Source organism: Apaloderma vittatum, unplaced genomic scaffold (genome assembly GCF_000703405.1).
Source record: "Apaloderma vittatum isolate BGI_N311 unplaced genomic scaffold, ASM70340v1 scaffold1424, whole genome shotgun sequence".
NCBI lineage: Eukaryota > Metazoa > Chordata > Aves > Trogoniformes > Trogonidae > Apaloderma > Apaloderma vittatum.
In genome coordinates this window covers 24,592-41,055 of record NW_009714135.1, presented here as the reverse complement: position 1 = coordinate 41,055, position 16,464 = coordinate 24,592, and the positions used below count along the sequence as shown (strand labels likewise).

At 39.7% G+C, this 16,464-nt stretch overlaps 1 protein-coding gene across 1 annotated transcript in view; it reads right to left on the bottom strand.

The window, feature by feature from the left end:
* Positions 1–9,968: 9,968 nt before the first annotated feature.
* Positions 9,969–16,464, bottom strand: part of PHTF2 (putative homeodomain transcription factor 2) — a gene marked incomplete at its 5' end in the record, with an annotated part of 28,885 nt that continues 22,389 nt past the window's right edge. The window contains 3 exons of the mRNA XM_009868621.1: positions 9,969–10,109; positions 10,887–11,012; positions 14,103–14,198. Of these exons, the coding sequence (XP_009866923.1) occupies positions 10,089–10,109; positions 10,887–11,012; positions 14,103–14,198 (243 nt within the window). The remainder of the gene's footprint in view (positions 10,110–10,886; positions 11,013–14,102; positions 14,199–16,464) is intronic.

Genomic DNA, 16,464 nt, shown 5'->3' with positions numbered 1-16,464 from the left:
GTAACAAACAGCATGGCAGCAAAAACGTGCAGCTGCACTCAGGAGAGGAAGGAGTTGCTTCAGGCATCTTCACAATCATGGAAAAAAGTCATAGCACAAACCAGCAAGAGCTGTGAACAGTCAGACCTCCTCTACAGCACACAAGTCAACAGATCGACCAGAGACCATAGTATTCATATTCATATTCATATTCATATTCATATTCATATTCATATTCATATATTCATATATTCATATTCATATTCATAAGATGAGGGATAAGTTCACCTCATTGTATTCAGTGCTGCTTATCTGCTATCAAGAGCTATTACTTAAAAGGCAGCGAACAAAGGAGAGGTGAAACATACAAGTTAAATATTGTATTTTGCTCTACTTGTTGGGTTTTTTTTGAGTCCACAGAAACAGCACAAGTGCTGAGGGCCACAGCCTATTGGAGTTACTTCTGTCATCAACACAGGCCAGATGAGTAAATAGCTTACAAAAAAAAATCAGACACCGTCTAACTTCATAGTATGGGTTTACAAAACACTGGAACCAGGAAGGCTTGCTGAAGGACAAGGGTGAAATGCCAGTGGTTCCCCTTCTGAAAGCTGGAGGAGTTTTGTACTACTTTATCTGCCCTGCAAACATCGTTTGGCCAGTCAGTGCGGGCTTGCTAGGAGTATCTTTGACTCAGCTGCAAAAGTACAGCCTGAAGAAAACGAAGACAACATACGGAAAGCCTTGTCTCTGTCACCTCTGCTCTTTTTGAGCAAAGGGTACCCTTGATTCCAGCTGTTGGGAGGAAACACTTTGCAGTTTCTGCTCTGCAGAGAGGATCTTTATCAAGCAGGGAGAGTCCTGTGTTTCTAGATGGGTTTTAGAGCTTGATGGCATCACATCTTTACACCTGGCAGCAGCATTGCTGTAAGGGATTTTCAACGTAACAGGCAGGGAACGAACACAGTGGTACACCTACAACTCCCTGCAAACAACAGGAGCAGCACTTGCCCTGACTGGGTCAAGTTTAGAGTTGATCTTATCCATCCTTCATATTACTCATTTTAGTAATTAAAAAAAACCAGACATCCTCAGGTACACCTCCGTGTTATTCTGGTGCTGGATGTGACTATTTTCGGTGTTGTTGCCACTCTGCGCTGTGCCGACTCCAGCTGCACAGAGGTGCAGTGCACCAGCTGGAGTACCCAGCACAGGGGGAGACTTTCTGAGCGGTGGCGCAGGATGATGGAATTCTCGTTTGGAAGCCTTTTATTTCCTAAAAGCAAACCAACAAAATAAAAAAAAGAAGGAAAAAAAAAAAGTCGTCCTTTCCAGTGGCAGCTGAGCTAATTACACAGCTGTGAACACTGAAGTCTTCACTGCGGAACAAAACAGAAAACTAGGATTAATCTGCCCTAATTTAGGTGGTTAAAAGTTTCGTGTCTGATTCTCAATTATACGCACTGTATTTTTTTTTATACTCAAGAGCGAAATACAGAGCAGAAGATCACCAAAAATAGTGTAAAATATCAGCTGAATGAGTTCCCCTCTGAAGGTCAATGTGTGCTTCTAGTGACTGCGAAGGAAGCCTTGGGCCAATTCAGTGTCTAAATTTTAGATAGCTGAAGCTCAGGTCAATGAACCCTCTGCAAAGTGTACGACCACAGCCACAGGTATCGTGAGCAGGGCATGCAGAGCTGCTGGAGAGTGACCTCTCATGAGGTCAAACCCTTATCCCTAGGCTGGTTTAGCTGCCTTTGATCCCAACCAGCACTATTGCAGAGATGATTTAATGAAATATTAGAGAGCTCCTTCATAGGCCAAAACAAAACAACCATCTCACCAAAACTCACTGCTTTAGTGCCATCTACCACTTCGGCTCCACTTGTTTAACTGCATTTTTCAATTAGCCAAGCAATTCACTTCCCATCCATTCACATGCATGAGATAGAGCAAAAGCAAAAGATTTCATTTAATTTACAGCCGCGTGTCTAGAGACTCAGGCCTGAATTGTTATATTGTCAGGAGGCAGCCATCTAATCCTTGATAAATTTCATTACCAACGAGGCCAGGCTCAAGGGGCAGGAGCTGTTTGTAAGTAAGGGCTAAAAGTGAAAAGTCAGGTGGGTGGGTGTTTAAGAATGCAAGCGTGCCTAAACATAAAATACTGTCATTTTTAAACACAAAGACTGAAGTAATAAATTAAATTAAATGAGTAACAAATTAAATAATTTTTGAAGCTTCTCCCTGAACTGCATGTGTTTGGGGTTTTTTTTTTGCTTGAATTTATTAATCAAATGTAGAAAAAGAAGAACATAAAAAGGACCAGTCTTTCCACAGCATGACCTTATTTCTTACTCCAGATAACAAAATTATATTCACTTATACCGGAAAATTTGAATCTGGCCAGCAAACAGTGCTGGTTTTTTTATTATAGGTATTTGTGTCCATATAGAAGGTTGCAGTCTCATGTCTCATGAGCTAGAAAGGAAAAGAAAATCTGCTGATCTCTCTCTCCAGAGACTACTGTTACTGATAGCAGAAGACAGGGCATTGCTTACAGCCCACAGAAATGACTTTTTATCACGACACTCAATCTGCAGCAATTTCAGATCTCTGAAATCTTGGTGTGTCAGCTCAAGATCAAAATGATTAAAGACTGGAAAAGAATAGAGAAGGAAAAGGTAAACACATAACATTTTAAAATTAATTTTATATTATTTTGTAACAACACTTTCTGAGAGAGTTATTTTTAACACATTGAGGTTACATATCAACACTTCAGCATTTAGTAAAAATAACTCTATATGAATATTTCACACTTCTCAAATGACCAGCCCATGCTGGCCACCTGATGGTTTTAATGCAGCCAGCATCAACCAGTTTATCTTGCCTTTTCCCATTTATTCCTGTTCAGACACTGCAGACTTAGCCTGGTGAAACCAAGATGGGACTTAGATTCTGGCCTGAGCTTTTACATTAATATATGACTATTAAAATCCACAGTGTTACATACCTGATTAGATAAAATTCCATTGTGTCTTTGGTATGACAGCACCAAAGCAAGGCCTTCTGACACTTTGTTTCCAGAAAGCCCCATCTGCTTTAAACCTGATATAATACCAGCTGAAGTGCAGAAGAGCTGCCAAAGTGTCCAGGCTGCTGTGGTGGCAGCAGTGTGCTCCATCACGGGCCCCAGGCAGAGCTCTCTGCAAGGGGATGGCCCTTGGGCTGGAGACCCAGAAGATGGTTGACAAATTTTCCTTCACATGGCAGAGCCTCTGCACCAAACATCCAACATTAAGCAATAGTCTACGGCATTCTCAAGATTACTGCACTTGTCCATACCTATTAAAGTCCCTGGGGTACAGTATCTGTGAGGATCAAAACGACCAGAGGACAAACACCTGGTAGCAGTAGCTGACCAGCTTGGAGACTGGTTGCAGAACGTGGGGTTCTACATTTAGAACCAATCTCTCTACATGGTTTAGCTTCCCCAGTATAACTTGGGTAAGCCATAGGTAGCTACAGTCACAGGTCACCAAGAGTCTTCAGCCTGCACAAGGACCATCTTGCAGCCACAGCAAGACCAAGGGATAAGACTCACAGCTGCAGCCTCCCTCAGTGCTATCTTTAGTTTTCTTTTATTATCACTGAACTGTCCATTGCTATCCTGTCGAAGTTCTGTCTCAATCCTACGCAAGGGACCTAGAAGCACCTTATGGGGAAGATCTTGGAGTCCCTAACAGAGAAGTCTTCACAGGAAGGCCCTTCTCAAGGCTGCTTGTATATCTAGACAACAGGCACCACACGCCAGAATCAACGCTAGCAGTGACGGACTGCTTGAGGCAATAAGGAGGAAATTTCTCTCCATCAAGCCCCAGAAAATGTTGCGCTCAGTTTATATTTAATAAAGCAGACACCCGAAGTTGTCACCAGAAGCGGGGTCACGGTACAGTAGATATCAGAGGGATCACAGTCTCTTCCTTTCCCGAATTGTCACAAACTGCCCATGAACATTTCCCCCTTCCCTAGAGAACTGTTTGGTTGCTGTCACCAGTGGGGTCTGTCTGCTCCATCAGCAAGGCAACAGGCAAAATAAGCACATAAAATGAGCTGAACCGACAGGTAATACCACAAACACCATTATCAGCCAAGTCATGAATATTGGCAGTACAGGTATCTTCCAGGTGTTTTGCAGCAGTCTTTGTGAGTCCCAGGCCAGACACTCCCCAAGGGCCTGGCTGAATTGCCAAAATCACCTCCTGGCTGAACACATCTCATGCAGAAACTTCAGAGGACATCTCCAGCGTCCATCCATCACAGGTGGCAAGAAGATGGTGGTTTTAGGAAAAGAAAGTGCCAGCTAAGCAGGATCCTAATGGCCCAGCAAGGACTGCTAAGTTCTCCGAAGCCTGACAAGCCAGAAGGCAGCATTTGCGAGGAAAGCCACAGTACAGGTGAAGACTGTCACGTTGTGGGTTTTTTTTTAAACAAAACAACAGATGATTTCCTCTGCTACCTTTCAAGTAGTGACACTGGAAGAAAACAAGGCTGCTTTCTCTACACAGTTGGTCAGTTGCTATTTATGACTAAAAGATTTACTTCCCCATCTCCCGTACCAATATAGATATATTTTTTGCAGTCATGCAATAAAAACAAGATTGCTGTATGGACTAAGAAGAAAGAATCACACTTTCCTTCTGCTCGGAGGCAGCAGTGGGTACACCTGCAGTACCAACAGCCTTTTTCCTCCTTTTCCCTCCACCAGACAAGGTGAATGCCTTTGGTCCTGACATACCCAGTAAAGACAGCAGCAGCAGCCCACTATCACCATCTGAAGAACACAAAGAAGTCACAGAATCACAGAATGTCAGGGGCTGGAAGGGACCTCGAAAGATCATCTAGTCCAACCCCTCTGCCAGAGCAGGGAAGTCACTCTATTGTGTACTGCGGGATGCCAAAGATGGATCTTACCAAAGGGTTTTACATGTCCCCTTCATAGAAGATAAAATGAAGGACTATTCAAAATACTAAAGTATCTTTTTGCATTTCGTCTGTAATTTAACTTATGCTGTTCTATTCTGACATACACCAGGTTGAGGTAACAATGTAACTGCACAACAAGGGCTGTAAATGTTTTCTTTTCGCTGTACATGTAACCTACCCCTTGGATGGCTCACTGGAGCTTATCAGAGACAGCAGATTTACAATCACACCTTAAGCAAACAGGACACAGATAACTAACATCTCGAAACTCCTTTCTGTGGTTTCCTGAAAGGTCTTGTGTCCCTCCAGATTCCAAATGTAGCACTCAGGATACATCTAAGTTCAGCTCCATGCCATGAGCTGTAGAAATACTACTCTCTCATTAGGACATATCAGGACTTCCCAGTCACAACCAGTGAAAGCCAGAGGACACACTCAGCTCGTGCTGAATTTGTGTCTGAACACCGAGAGCTGCTTAGATCCTGCGTAGGATTTTGTACGGGATGGGATGGTTTTGAGGTCAGAATTGATAAAAATGGGACACATTCTGAAGCAAGCCAGTAAGCAACAATGCATCCGTCAGATCCTATAATCTTCAGCTCCAGAACTATTTTGGAAGGTACTTAGGTGAGGTCTAGAGTAATTTGCACTGTGCACAGCATTTTCTGGCAGTATCTGAGAGTTCTGGCACACTAAGGTGTCACCTGGAGATGGATGTTAAAACGAATGGCTCTCAGGAGATGTCAGTTTCTCAATATATGTTCTGTCCTTCACGATCATCAAGTCAAATTTTAAATTGTAAATAGCTTACATTTGGAGTAAGTCGAGAAAATGAGCGAATGAACCAAGTGTGGAATGTAATGCACTGCTCAGTAATCAATGGTCATGGGGATAAAACTAAGAGAACATGCCTAAAGTCCAAAGGCTAAGCTTCGGAAAAGCCAAAATTAAGCTAACGGAAGTGGGTGTTTGGGAGCTGTTAATAGAACAGTTTTCTGTCAGAAAATATTTCACTAATTAGTAAACAAATAGATAAAATAGCTCTTATTACATATTAATTCTGCCCAAATATTGCATATTATTGAAACATTTCATTTTGATTTCGGTAAGAATTATAATTTGCTTTTGATTTTTACATAGAAGTATATCTTGTGACATAACAAGATAACAAGGGCAGTGGTTTTAAACAAGAGCAGGGTAGATTTAGATTAGACATTAGGAAGAAGTTCCTTACTATGGGGGTGATGAGACACTGGAACAGATTGCCCAGGGAAGTTGTGGATGTCTCATCCCTGAAAGCGTTCAAGGCCAGGCTGGATGAGACTTTGAGCACAACCTGGTCTAGTGGGAGGTGTCCCTGCCCATGGCAGGGGGATTGGAACTAGATGATCTTTAAGGTCCTTTCCAACCCAAACCATTCCACAATTCTTTGATGATTCTATGATAACGCAACAGCCAAAATAGCAACTGAAATCCTAGTGAAATCGGACTGAAGTCTGTTTCAATATTTTTTAAACAGAAAGTTACTCGGAAGCTGCATGTCAAAGCTCCTATCAAATTAGTTATTTTGCATAACTAAGAGTGCCTGAAACTTTGTGTTCTTTTGTCATGGGTTTGTCTCTGCCAACGTTTTTTGGTAGCAGTGGGGTCTGTGAGGGTGTCTCCTGTGCAAAACTTCCAGAGCCTCCCCCAGCCCAGGGGAACGTCTGACCCACCTCTGGCCAAGGCCAGGCCACTCAGCACCTCTCCCGGCCACGTATTTGAGGGGAAACACGTTGGGCCAGGCTTTTTGTCCTGTCTTTTGTGTTGGGGAGTTCTTTGGCTTGCAGAGGAGGGTGAGGTGAGGAAAGCAACCATGTGGTCACCAGGGTGAGTCAGGAAGGAGGCTGAGAAGGGCACAGGAGCAGAGATGTCCTCGAGGCCTGTGGTGAGATGTCAGGATGAGGCTTTGCCGACCGAGGGATTAATGGTGGTGAAACGTTCAGATGTAGCCCATGGAGAAGCCCACGTCAGAGCAGAGGATGCACCCAAGGCACGCTGGGACTCTGAGAGAAGCCCAGGCTGGAACAGGTCCATCGCTGAGGACTGCAGCCCAGGGGAGGGACACACGGTTGTGGGAAGGACCCATGACAGTGGAGGAGGACTGTTGGAGGACTGTCTCCCACGCGAGAGACACCACAGTGGAGCACGGAAAGACTGCGAGGAGCCCTCTTTTCGAGGAGGAAGGAGCGGCACGGGCAGCGTGTGACGGACAGAGCACAACTCCATCCCCTGCCCCTCTGTGCTGCTGCAGGGTGAGGAGGGAGCTGGTAAGCAGGAGGGGTGAGGGGAAGGCATATTCATTTTCTCACTATCCTACTCTGATTGAGCTGATTTGATTAAATTTGTGGTGGTATATTAAATTTACTCTCTCCTCAGTCTACCCTGTTCTTTGCCTGTGACCATAAGTGGTGAATGAACCCACCTTGTCCTTAATCTTGATCCTCAAGACCTTTTGTTGAAGTCTTTCTCCCCAGTTCCCATTATCCTCTCCTGGGATGGTGGTCAAGGGATCACAGAGCATCTGTCACCTGGTTAGTAGCTAAAACCATGACATCTTGCAAGAAAGTGCAATTTTGACAACCATCATTTACACTCCATGTGTAGGATTTCTCTCCCAAACATGCTTTGATTTAAATAGAATACGAGGATTTAAATCAAAACAGGCAGACGCAGAAATACGCTAAGTATTACTAAAAGATATAGCTCACCGCACTGTTTTGTTTTTTTTTTTCCTTTTTAACCACCAACTGTAGAAAGCTTTATTCCAAGCTTGATTACACTTTCAGTTACAAAACATGGCAAAAAATAACAGGTAACACGCAAGATCTGCCATATTTTTACTTGCCTCTATTCTCATGCTGGATTTTCCATATTGAGGGATGGAGACTAAACATATCCCATTTTTAACACTAATGAATATACCTAATGGTAGCAAATAAAGGCCTTTATTATTTTTAATTTAATTTCACAAATATTTTACTCTCCCCAAGCCACCACTTGTTAGTGCAACAATCCAGCACAGTGCTAGTTGCTGAGGTATACATGGTTAAACTAATTTCACCTTCAACCCAAATCACAATGTTTTTCATCCCTCCCTTTTTTTTTTTAAGATAATGAAAGTTGTATAGTCACCATTTTACATTTCTAAAAATAATTCCATTCTAGAGTACAGAATGGTTTTGTCATAGTGAGAAGCTGTAAAAAGCAACAGCCTTATCTTTTATCACCCATAGAACTCCTGCTGTACTTTTTTTTTCTTAAAATATATTTTGTGCAAAATTAAGTTCTGTGTAGGTCTGTACCATAATTTGGAAAAAACTGTGTATAAAACGTACTTAATTTTTAAAAACAATCCCAACATCAAACAACAGAGAAAGAAGAAACAGATCAGATGCAGATGAATTTTTCACATGAGAAACTAAATATAGTATGTTCTTAAAGCTCCAGTAATACATTCTTTCAAAAACCAGAATGCACTTTGGTCATTATTAAACATTAGTACAGAGGCAAATAAAATACAAAATGCTTGTTTGTGTTGCTTTATATATAAAAATATTTTATACCACATAAGTTTAAGAGACACTACTCCACATCTTTCAAGATTCTGAAGATGAGCAAACATTGTGCAATGTCCAGACTCTTGTCACCCAACCACTTGTGATTTTTCACTATGAAGCCACTATTTTAGGAGCATAAAATGTAGTCATACTTGGGCCTGGTGACAGTAATCCTCCCCAGATAATCTGTAGAATTAAAGTTTGTTCTTAATTTCACACAGGTGAACATCCATTTTGTCACATGGTAGAATCACAAGCCAGTGTGATTGGTCCCATTGTGACTGGGAAGCAGGGACAGAGGCAGAGGCAGCGGTGCGAAGCCCAGGGCCGGGAGGGCGCTGGGGAACAGCCCGGGCAGGGAGGAAAGGAGATTATTTGAAGACACAAATCTGCTGAATACGGCTTCACGAGCTCTGCTGCTCACCAGAGGAACTTCTCTGTGTTTAACTGTTCTTAAACTCCTATGTGGTATGAATGGCATATACTATAGTGTACAAGAGGAGAGCATCTATCTATCTATCTAATGCTCCGTCATTCATAGCATTCCTTTTACCACTAAATCTTTTGCTTGTTTAAATATTCAGTTCAACATATAATATATACTGCTCCATAGTTCACCATAATATATTCCAAGTAATATACATTTATATGTATATATATATATAAAGTTTCTCATTAAAAGTAACAATAAAAAGTGCACATATTGAGCATGCACAGTCAGAGCTGTGCAGAACAGCCCAGTATTTCAAATAAATACAATATTTAATTTTATCAAAATATCATACAGCATGGTAACCCTTTACAATTATTGCTCTGGTAAAAGTGTTATCAAAGAGCACTTGTTGACCTGTTATATAATACCTTATTAATATCCCAGGATATTTAAACTGCAACCTATATGAGTTTAGATCCTGGAATTACTCAAAATACTCAAGATTTTCACTTGCTTCTAATAGTAATATACAATACTTCTGCTACCTGTCATACTGTATTGTCAGTACTTTACTCTTTGTATATGTCTCAATTTTCTATTGCAACCAAACATCTACTGATGTTCTGTCGTCCTCATAAATGATTGGTGCAAATGAAATATTCTAAGAAGTTTTACCATACCATCAAAATATCAAATGACCTCCATATAGCCTTACTGTAACTCAAAATATTCAGCATTGGCTTCAGCTTCAACAACACATATAGTAATTTAGCATAATCCATTTAAAGGATTTCAAGTTCTCAGACGCAGTCTTTGACCTTTCCCAAATCTGACCCTTTCCAAAACTAAACAAGTAAGTTTGAAAATAAAATATAACCATCAACTAAAATGAACATAAAATAGTGAGAAGATGAAATAAATACAAAGATTGCACGAGACAGTCAGATGTAAACACTTCAATTTTCCAAACGACATCCTTGAAGAGGTTGTAGCATCTGAAATACAGATTCAGTGGCTGCTTTGAGGCAGTTCTGTCAATCAATGAGCTTTTCTGTAACACTGTATTATCTCATCTTCTTTATATATTGTCAAGATTTGATCTTCCAGAGCTGGAAAAGTTAGAGCAGTAAATCAGCACCATTTCTCATCTCAGTTTTCTATTTACCAGAACTGCAGTAACACAAAATTAATATTTTTTTTCATTTGCTGCATATTCTATGATACACAAATTTTAAAGTCATTTACTTTTAACAAGGAAAAAAAGGGGCAGACATAAGAAAACATAATGGCCTATTAAGCGATTTGTGCTAGAAGCCTGTGGAAACTAATGTGCCTCGCAACCTGAATCCTAAAGTACTTTGTAGAGTTTCTAGTTCAGAGGGGGCCGGAGAGTAGGACCTAACAAGACAGTCCCTCAACCACGATGAAATGACACTGTAAAACTGGTCCCAGTAATACTGTATCTATGTAATACTTGACCGCACTGCAAGACAAGGGTAGCTGGCATCTTTCTGTGTCCCTTAAAGAGCTAAAACGTCAACAGTGAGGAATTCAAGAGAAAAATCAGATCTGAGATATGAAGAAAAGTTAAATGAGGTCTTGTACTTCTGTGCGCAAACTTTTCTATTTATATCTAAGAATTCTTGACAATTATGTGTCCTAAAGGAAGTCAGAAAGCCACAAAAATGCAATAAATTTTTAAAAGGGCTGCTTTGACAACTACATCACTATTCTTCTGATATAGCTTAAATTTTGTAACCATTTTCAAACAACAGTTCTTCTAGTTAATACAGTTAATAACTCATTAGGCTACAATGCAAGATCCATCTATCATAAAATTCTGAACGTCATGGTGAAAAAAAAAAGGATGCTTATCGAGTAGTTACCTTTAGATTAAATCCAAGCAAGTCACTGATGACACCAGATACAGCTGAGAGGATGACAACTTGGGTGATATTATAAAGCAGTGGATTCATTGTAAGCCCATATAACCTGAAGGGACTGTCCAGTTCCTAGTAATGCAAAACAATGATATTGTTAAAAAGCAAAAATTACACAAATAGGTTTTTGTTCAATATTGAGCAATATTAGATAGTTCAGGAAGTCTTCAAGTTCACAGGTGAGTAAAATATTCTTCTATTCTTCTGCATATAAAAAAAATGTGCAAGAAGATACCCACCACAGTAACTGACCATTGACTGATGGTCTCTAAATAACCCTTCAGCAACTGGGGCTCCCAATCTACAGCATCCACCAATTTGCCCAAGAGGCCAGGAAAACAGAGAGCTAGTTTTCCTGGCAGCAAGGTGCCATCGTTCTAGAATTTCCAGAAATCATCTTCGGAGGTAAAAGAGCTGATGGACAGTGGAGCCACAAAAAAAAAAAAACCAAACAAAAAAACCCACAAAAACACAAAAAAAAGAAAAATTTTTCACCATTACAGGTTACCTCACTAATAGTAAAAAATGATAGAAAGGTCTTTCCTGTTGCAATTCCCCTCTTTTTCCATTAATTTTGAGAATAATTGCTCTGATCAACATAGCCAGAAAAGGAATATAAAGGAAAAAAAACCTACTAATAACCACTTAACTGCCTATATTCTATTTTTTACTGGAGGGACCATAAAGAAGCCAAAATTAATCTGCAACAAAACTTTGAGAAAAAGAGGCTACTTCACCCATTTTCAATTACTGGTGTCTGAATAACGTCACCCAAACTCTTCTGGCCCAGAAACATGTTAAACAGAGTAAGAAAGAAGAGTTTTACAATATAAGAGCTGATTATATAATGTATAACAACCATTGATGCTTTAGAAATTTATATTTTCTAGCTTTAATCTTCTTCTCTCTCCTGCATTATATCCTAGGCCTTGACCAAGACCTTATAAACCCGTTTTTAATAAAGAAGAATTGTAGAGCTTTGACTCTTCCTTCAAAAGAGGTGAAATAAAAATGAACCACCTTTTAATTTAGATGTAATGTGGTTTTAAAACTCCGCTGCAAATACAAAAGATAGACATAATTCTGAGAAGAGCAGCAGAAAAATTCTTTAAGGAAAAGGTTTTTAGATTTTGGATTCATCTTACCCATTTTGAGAGTAAGAAAACAGTAAGAATATTCAACATGATACAGTCTGCAGTAAAAGCCTAGGGATCAAAAATATCCAGAACCAAACTCCATTTAGTCACTGGGCATGAAATATGTGATTGCGTTGATTACTAACTATCAATAATCCATTTAAAGCTCATAGTGAGTGGCTTGGAAATCCTATCTCGCTTTCAGGTGCGTTCTCGCGGTAACTAAGTGATGGCCCAAGTCTGGGATTTGTGCCACAAAAGCCTGTTGGAAAGGCCATGTCAGTTGATACTTTTCTGTAAAGAGCAGAACATGGACATCTTTTTTAAAACACTGAGAAAAGCCTGAAAAAGCCTGAAGTGAATCAGCTCAAGGGTTGGTCAGCATCCTGCCACCAACAGCAGTTAGTTACTTCTCACCCTACCTAGATTCCGACAGCATGCAAACATTTCAACTCATCAGATACCCTGAACCAGCTGTGGTTTGTCCAGCGTACTTGTCCAGTCGCTCCTTGAATCTAGACAACTTCCTTCACCCACAGTGTCCTTTAACCAACAGTTGCACAAATCTGCTACCTGATCCACAGAGAATATCTCCTTTCGTTTGTTCCAAAGCCAGGTCCTAAAAACTCTGCGGTCCCTAATTCTTATACCAAGAGATACAGTCAATACCTGACTTAGCCAGGCTCTCTGTATCACTATACCATAACTGTGAACATCAGTTGTTGTTTTGTCATCTCTGAGGCCTTGCTGACTCAGTCAGCCCTCTCATGGAAAGTGCTGCACACTTTTTTTTGAGACGAGAGGACCACCCATCTCTGAGGCCTTGCTGACTCAGTCAGCCCCCTCATGGAAAGTGTTGCACACTTTTTTTTGAGACGAGAGGACCACTCACTCTGCTAAAGGTCTGCTGGTGGGGAGAAGGACTCAGCTGACTAGAAGAAATGCTCCATCATCTCAGCTACTAGCTGGCTAGATTAAACAGTTCAAGCTTTAAGACCTGCTCCTTGGGTTCAGCAAGGCAAGTGACCAGAATTCAATGTGTGGTAGAATGAGGCAGTTACGTCTTAAAGTACCACTATACGCAAAAAAACGCCCCAACTGTTTCTCTTAACAGGCTTGCATTTACTGGCAGCAGAAGAAAGGCATAGAGACACTGGAAGATACGGTTCAGGTTTACTGTATGACAGTCCAGCCATTCCCTCTGCTGCATCCATCCGCACATGGAATCAGCAGCAGTCGTGCTATACTCAGTCACAGTGGGAGAGATGCATGGAGCGAAGGAAATTTATCTGAAGGGGAGGAAAATAATTTTACATTTGCCAGTCATTCCTGGGCAACCGTTCTACATGTCCACTCTGTCTTGGACTAAGTGAAGACACTGACTTCCTGAAGGAGAAATAAAAATCAGCAAAAATTTCATGCAAATAAAAAATAAAAAAATTGCTAAATATTCCAAGGGCATAGCTAATGTAAATACCTGAATGACATTAAATGAAATCCATATTTTGAATTCTGTTATAGATGGACCTACGTAACAACTTCTCTGCTTTCCAAAAGAATTCTTCTACCATGGTAAGTAAAGAGGACATTAAGTATAATCCAGTTTTAACTCGAAACACTAACTGCTGACAGTTTTTGAGAGGAATTACTGTTGTGGAAGAATACAAATGCACCAGCAGCTTATTAACAGAAACAGATACTAATGCTCCAGACAGACAACAAAATTGCAGCATTTATTTCTCAAGCATTCATCATCCTGTCCAGCCCAAAGTACCTTCTCTCATGCTGCTCATATACTGTTAAAGAATAAAACTAATTGTATATAACAATAATAATTTGTAAGCCACAAAGATAGCAGCATAACAGACTCTACTGTATGAACAAGCAGTGTCACTGTGAAAGAGTCACAGGGCAGATTTAAACCAAAGCACACTGTTCAGCCTGCACAAGTCACACAAACGACTCATTAAGCAATCTATTCTGCTTCCTAGTTACCTATAACATGGTAATATATTTTAATTCTTACCTTCAATAACTTAGTAGCAAGTTTTAAAACATTGTTCACTAGTGTCAGTTCCTCCTTCTTATTAGGCTTTTTCTCCATTTTCAAGTACAAGTTTATCTGATTTAAATAAAATACAAGCATCACCACTTATTCAGAATTTAAAGGAATTCATTTGGAAATATTTGATAACAATATGAAGTGATTACTCAGCAGCCATATGACAGAACAGCAACGACACCTCTGCAAGCAAGCAAACTTTTTTGTTTCTTTTTTAATATTTAAGAGCAAATAATGGCTCAGTACCATAGGAAAACAGAATGGTTTATGATACAAAAAATTACATTTGACACTATTATAGCAAGAAATTTGAAGTTTAGTGTAATCCACAAATTAGGCAAGAGTAACTACCATATATGTAGTATTTACATAATTTCTATTTTCTACATCAATAACTATCTGACTTTTGGCAATTCATTTCCAGAAGGTTTTCACACTAGCACGTAGATCTAACAAAGTTTAACATCCCCAAAAGTTCCTCAATAGACTGAAAAACTAAAACATAATTCTGCTAAAGTGTAACTTCTTCTTTTAAAAGATTTTAGTATAATTGAGTACTTCAGGAGCACCTCAAGCACAGAAAAGTCAATCTTTCCAGTGCTTTTAAATATTTGAAAAACTATTAAACTCCTCATTGCTGTAGAAAAACAGTATATTGATCATTTCAAAACTTCTGCAACCCAGACTTTTTTAGGTCATTGTTTCTGAGAAAGCTTAGTTAAGGGTACAAATTAGCCCTCTTCTGGCCTTCTGGCAATTTTTAAACATTAGCTTTCATTCTCAAATCGCCTCTCTTTGATATCCTAGACCAGGCAAAGGTTAGTTGTTCTTTTTTACTGCAAACCAAAAGCAAATCAAAGGAAAAAAATATCTTGAAAAGATATTAACTTTTCATTTTAGAATGTCGGCCTCCAGCAAAACAAAAAATGAACAACTTAGCAACATGCTGAAGCAGTCCTTCAGATGACTGAGACTCTTACCAAGCAAAGCTGTACAAAGAAGAAAACAAGAGCCACAGACATCTAAACGAAGTAACTGAATATTGTCAGGGTCACTTACATTTCTTATGCAAGTTAAAAAATAAAAACTACGCCTAATATATTCTTAGGCATTTTAAGCTCCTGAGCTATCAATTTAATTTTAAAGTAGATTATACTTTCAGAGGCACAGAGATTTCTGTTTAAATAACAAATTACTGATTACAATTCAAGTGTCTATAAACAGGAATAAACTAAGACTAAAGGCTCTATTTAGCAATCGCAAAAAAAAAATACTACTTAATAAATCCTAAAAAGGCTTAAATCTCTTTTAACAGTTACGACGATTTCATTAATTTATGAAAAACATCAACATTCAACAACAAATTTTGAATCAGGAGGGGAGTCTGTATATAAGCACAGCCATCTACCACACCTGTTCTGAGATTTAAAACTGGAAAGGCAACATTGTATTTTACTCCAGAAGTAACCATTGTATTTTACTCCAGAAGTAACCACTGAGGCACTTGGTTTACAAGGCCATGCATTGTATTTTACTCCAGAAGTAACCATTGTATTTTACTCCAGAAGTAACCACTGAGGCACTTAGTTTACAAGGCCAATTAAAAACACTTTCAGAAGGACGTGAAAAACTACAGTCAAACAGCATACAGTCAAAAACTCCCTTGAGGTGTAGTGACTGATCGCTTAGGTTCCCATCATGACTACTAATCCTAAGATTCACGGGATGAATGTAAAGCACACAGAAGTGGCTGGAACTTTGCTGACAGCAGGATTTGCAATTTCACCTTATCCACAAAGCATTTAAATTGGATCTGCAGGTTGAGATCTGTTAGTCCTTTAGGGGGTTTCTGCTGTATTTTTTTCCTTGTTTGTTTGAAAGCTTCATTCTCTTCTCTTCTCTTAAGCCTAATAACACCAGTGTGCAATTTTCAAGGACACCAGTTCAGATGTGGTTTTTTAGGCCAAGTCAGTCTCAGTCAATTGTTTAGGCTTGACCTCTCACCAGAGGCCAAAATGCCAGACTGTAATGAATCTGTCCAAGAACACCCTAAACACGCTGTGGTATTCAGCTAGTATGTGAAATCAGAGCAAAATAAGTTCTACCCAGAGTGACGTGCATCCTTTTTATTTTCTGAGAAACAATTGTGAATTCTTTTTTGGTTCTCATTTCATAAAGCTCCTGGGCGTTTTTGAGGGAAATGACTGAACAAGCTGGATTCAACACAAAGCTAAATGTCTGATGACATAGCACTTTCTGATTTTTTAGAAGTTTTGGGGACATAGTGAAGGTGTTTCTTTCAGCGTCCCTGCTGGCTTAAAATACT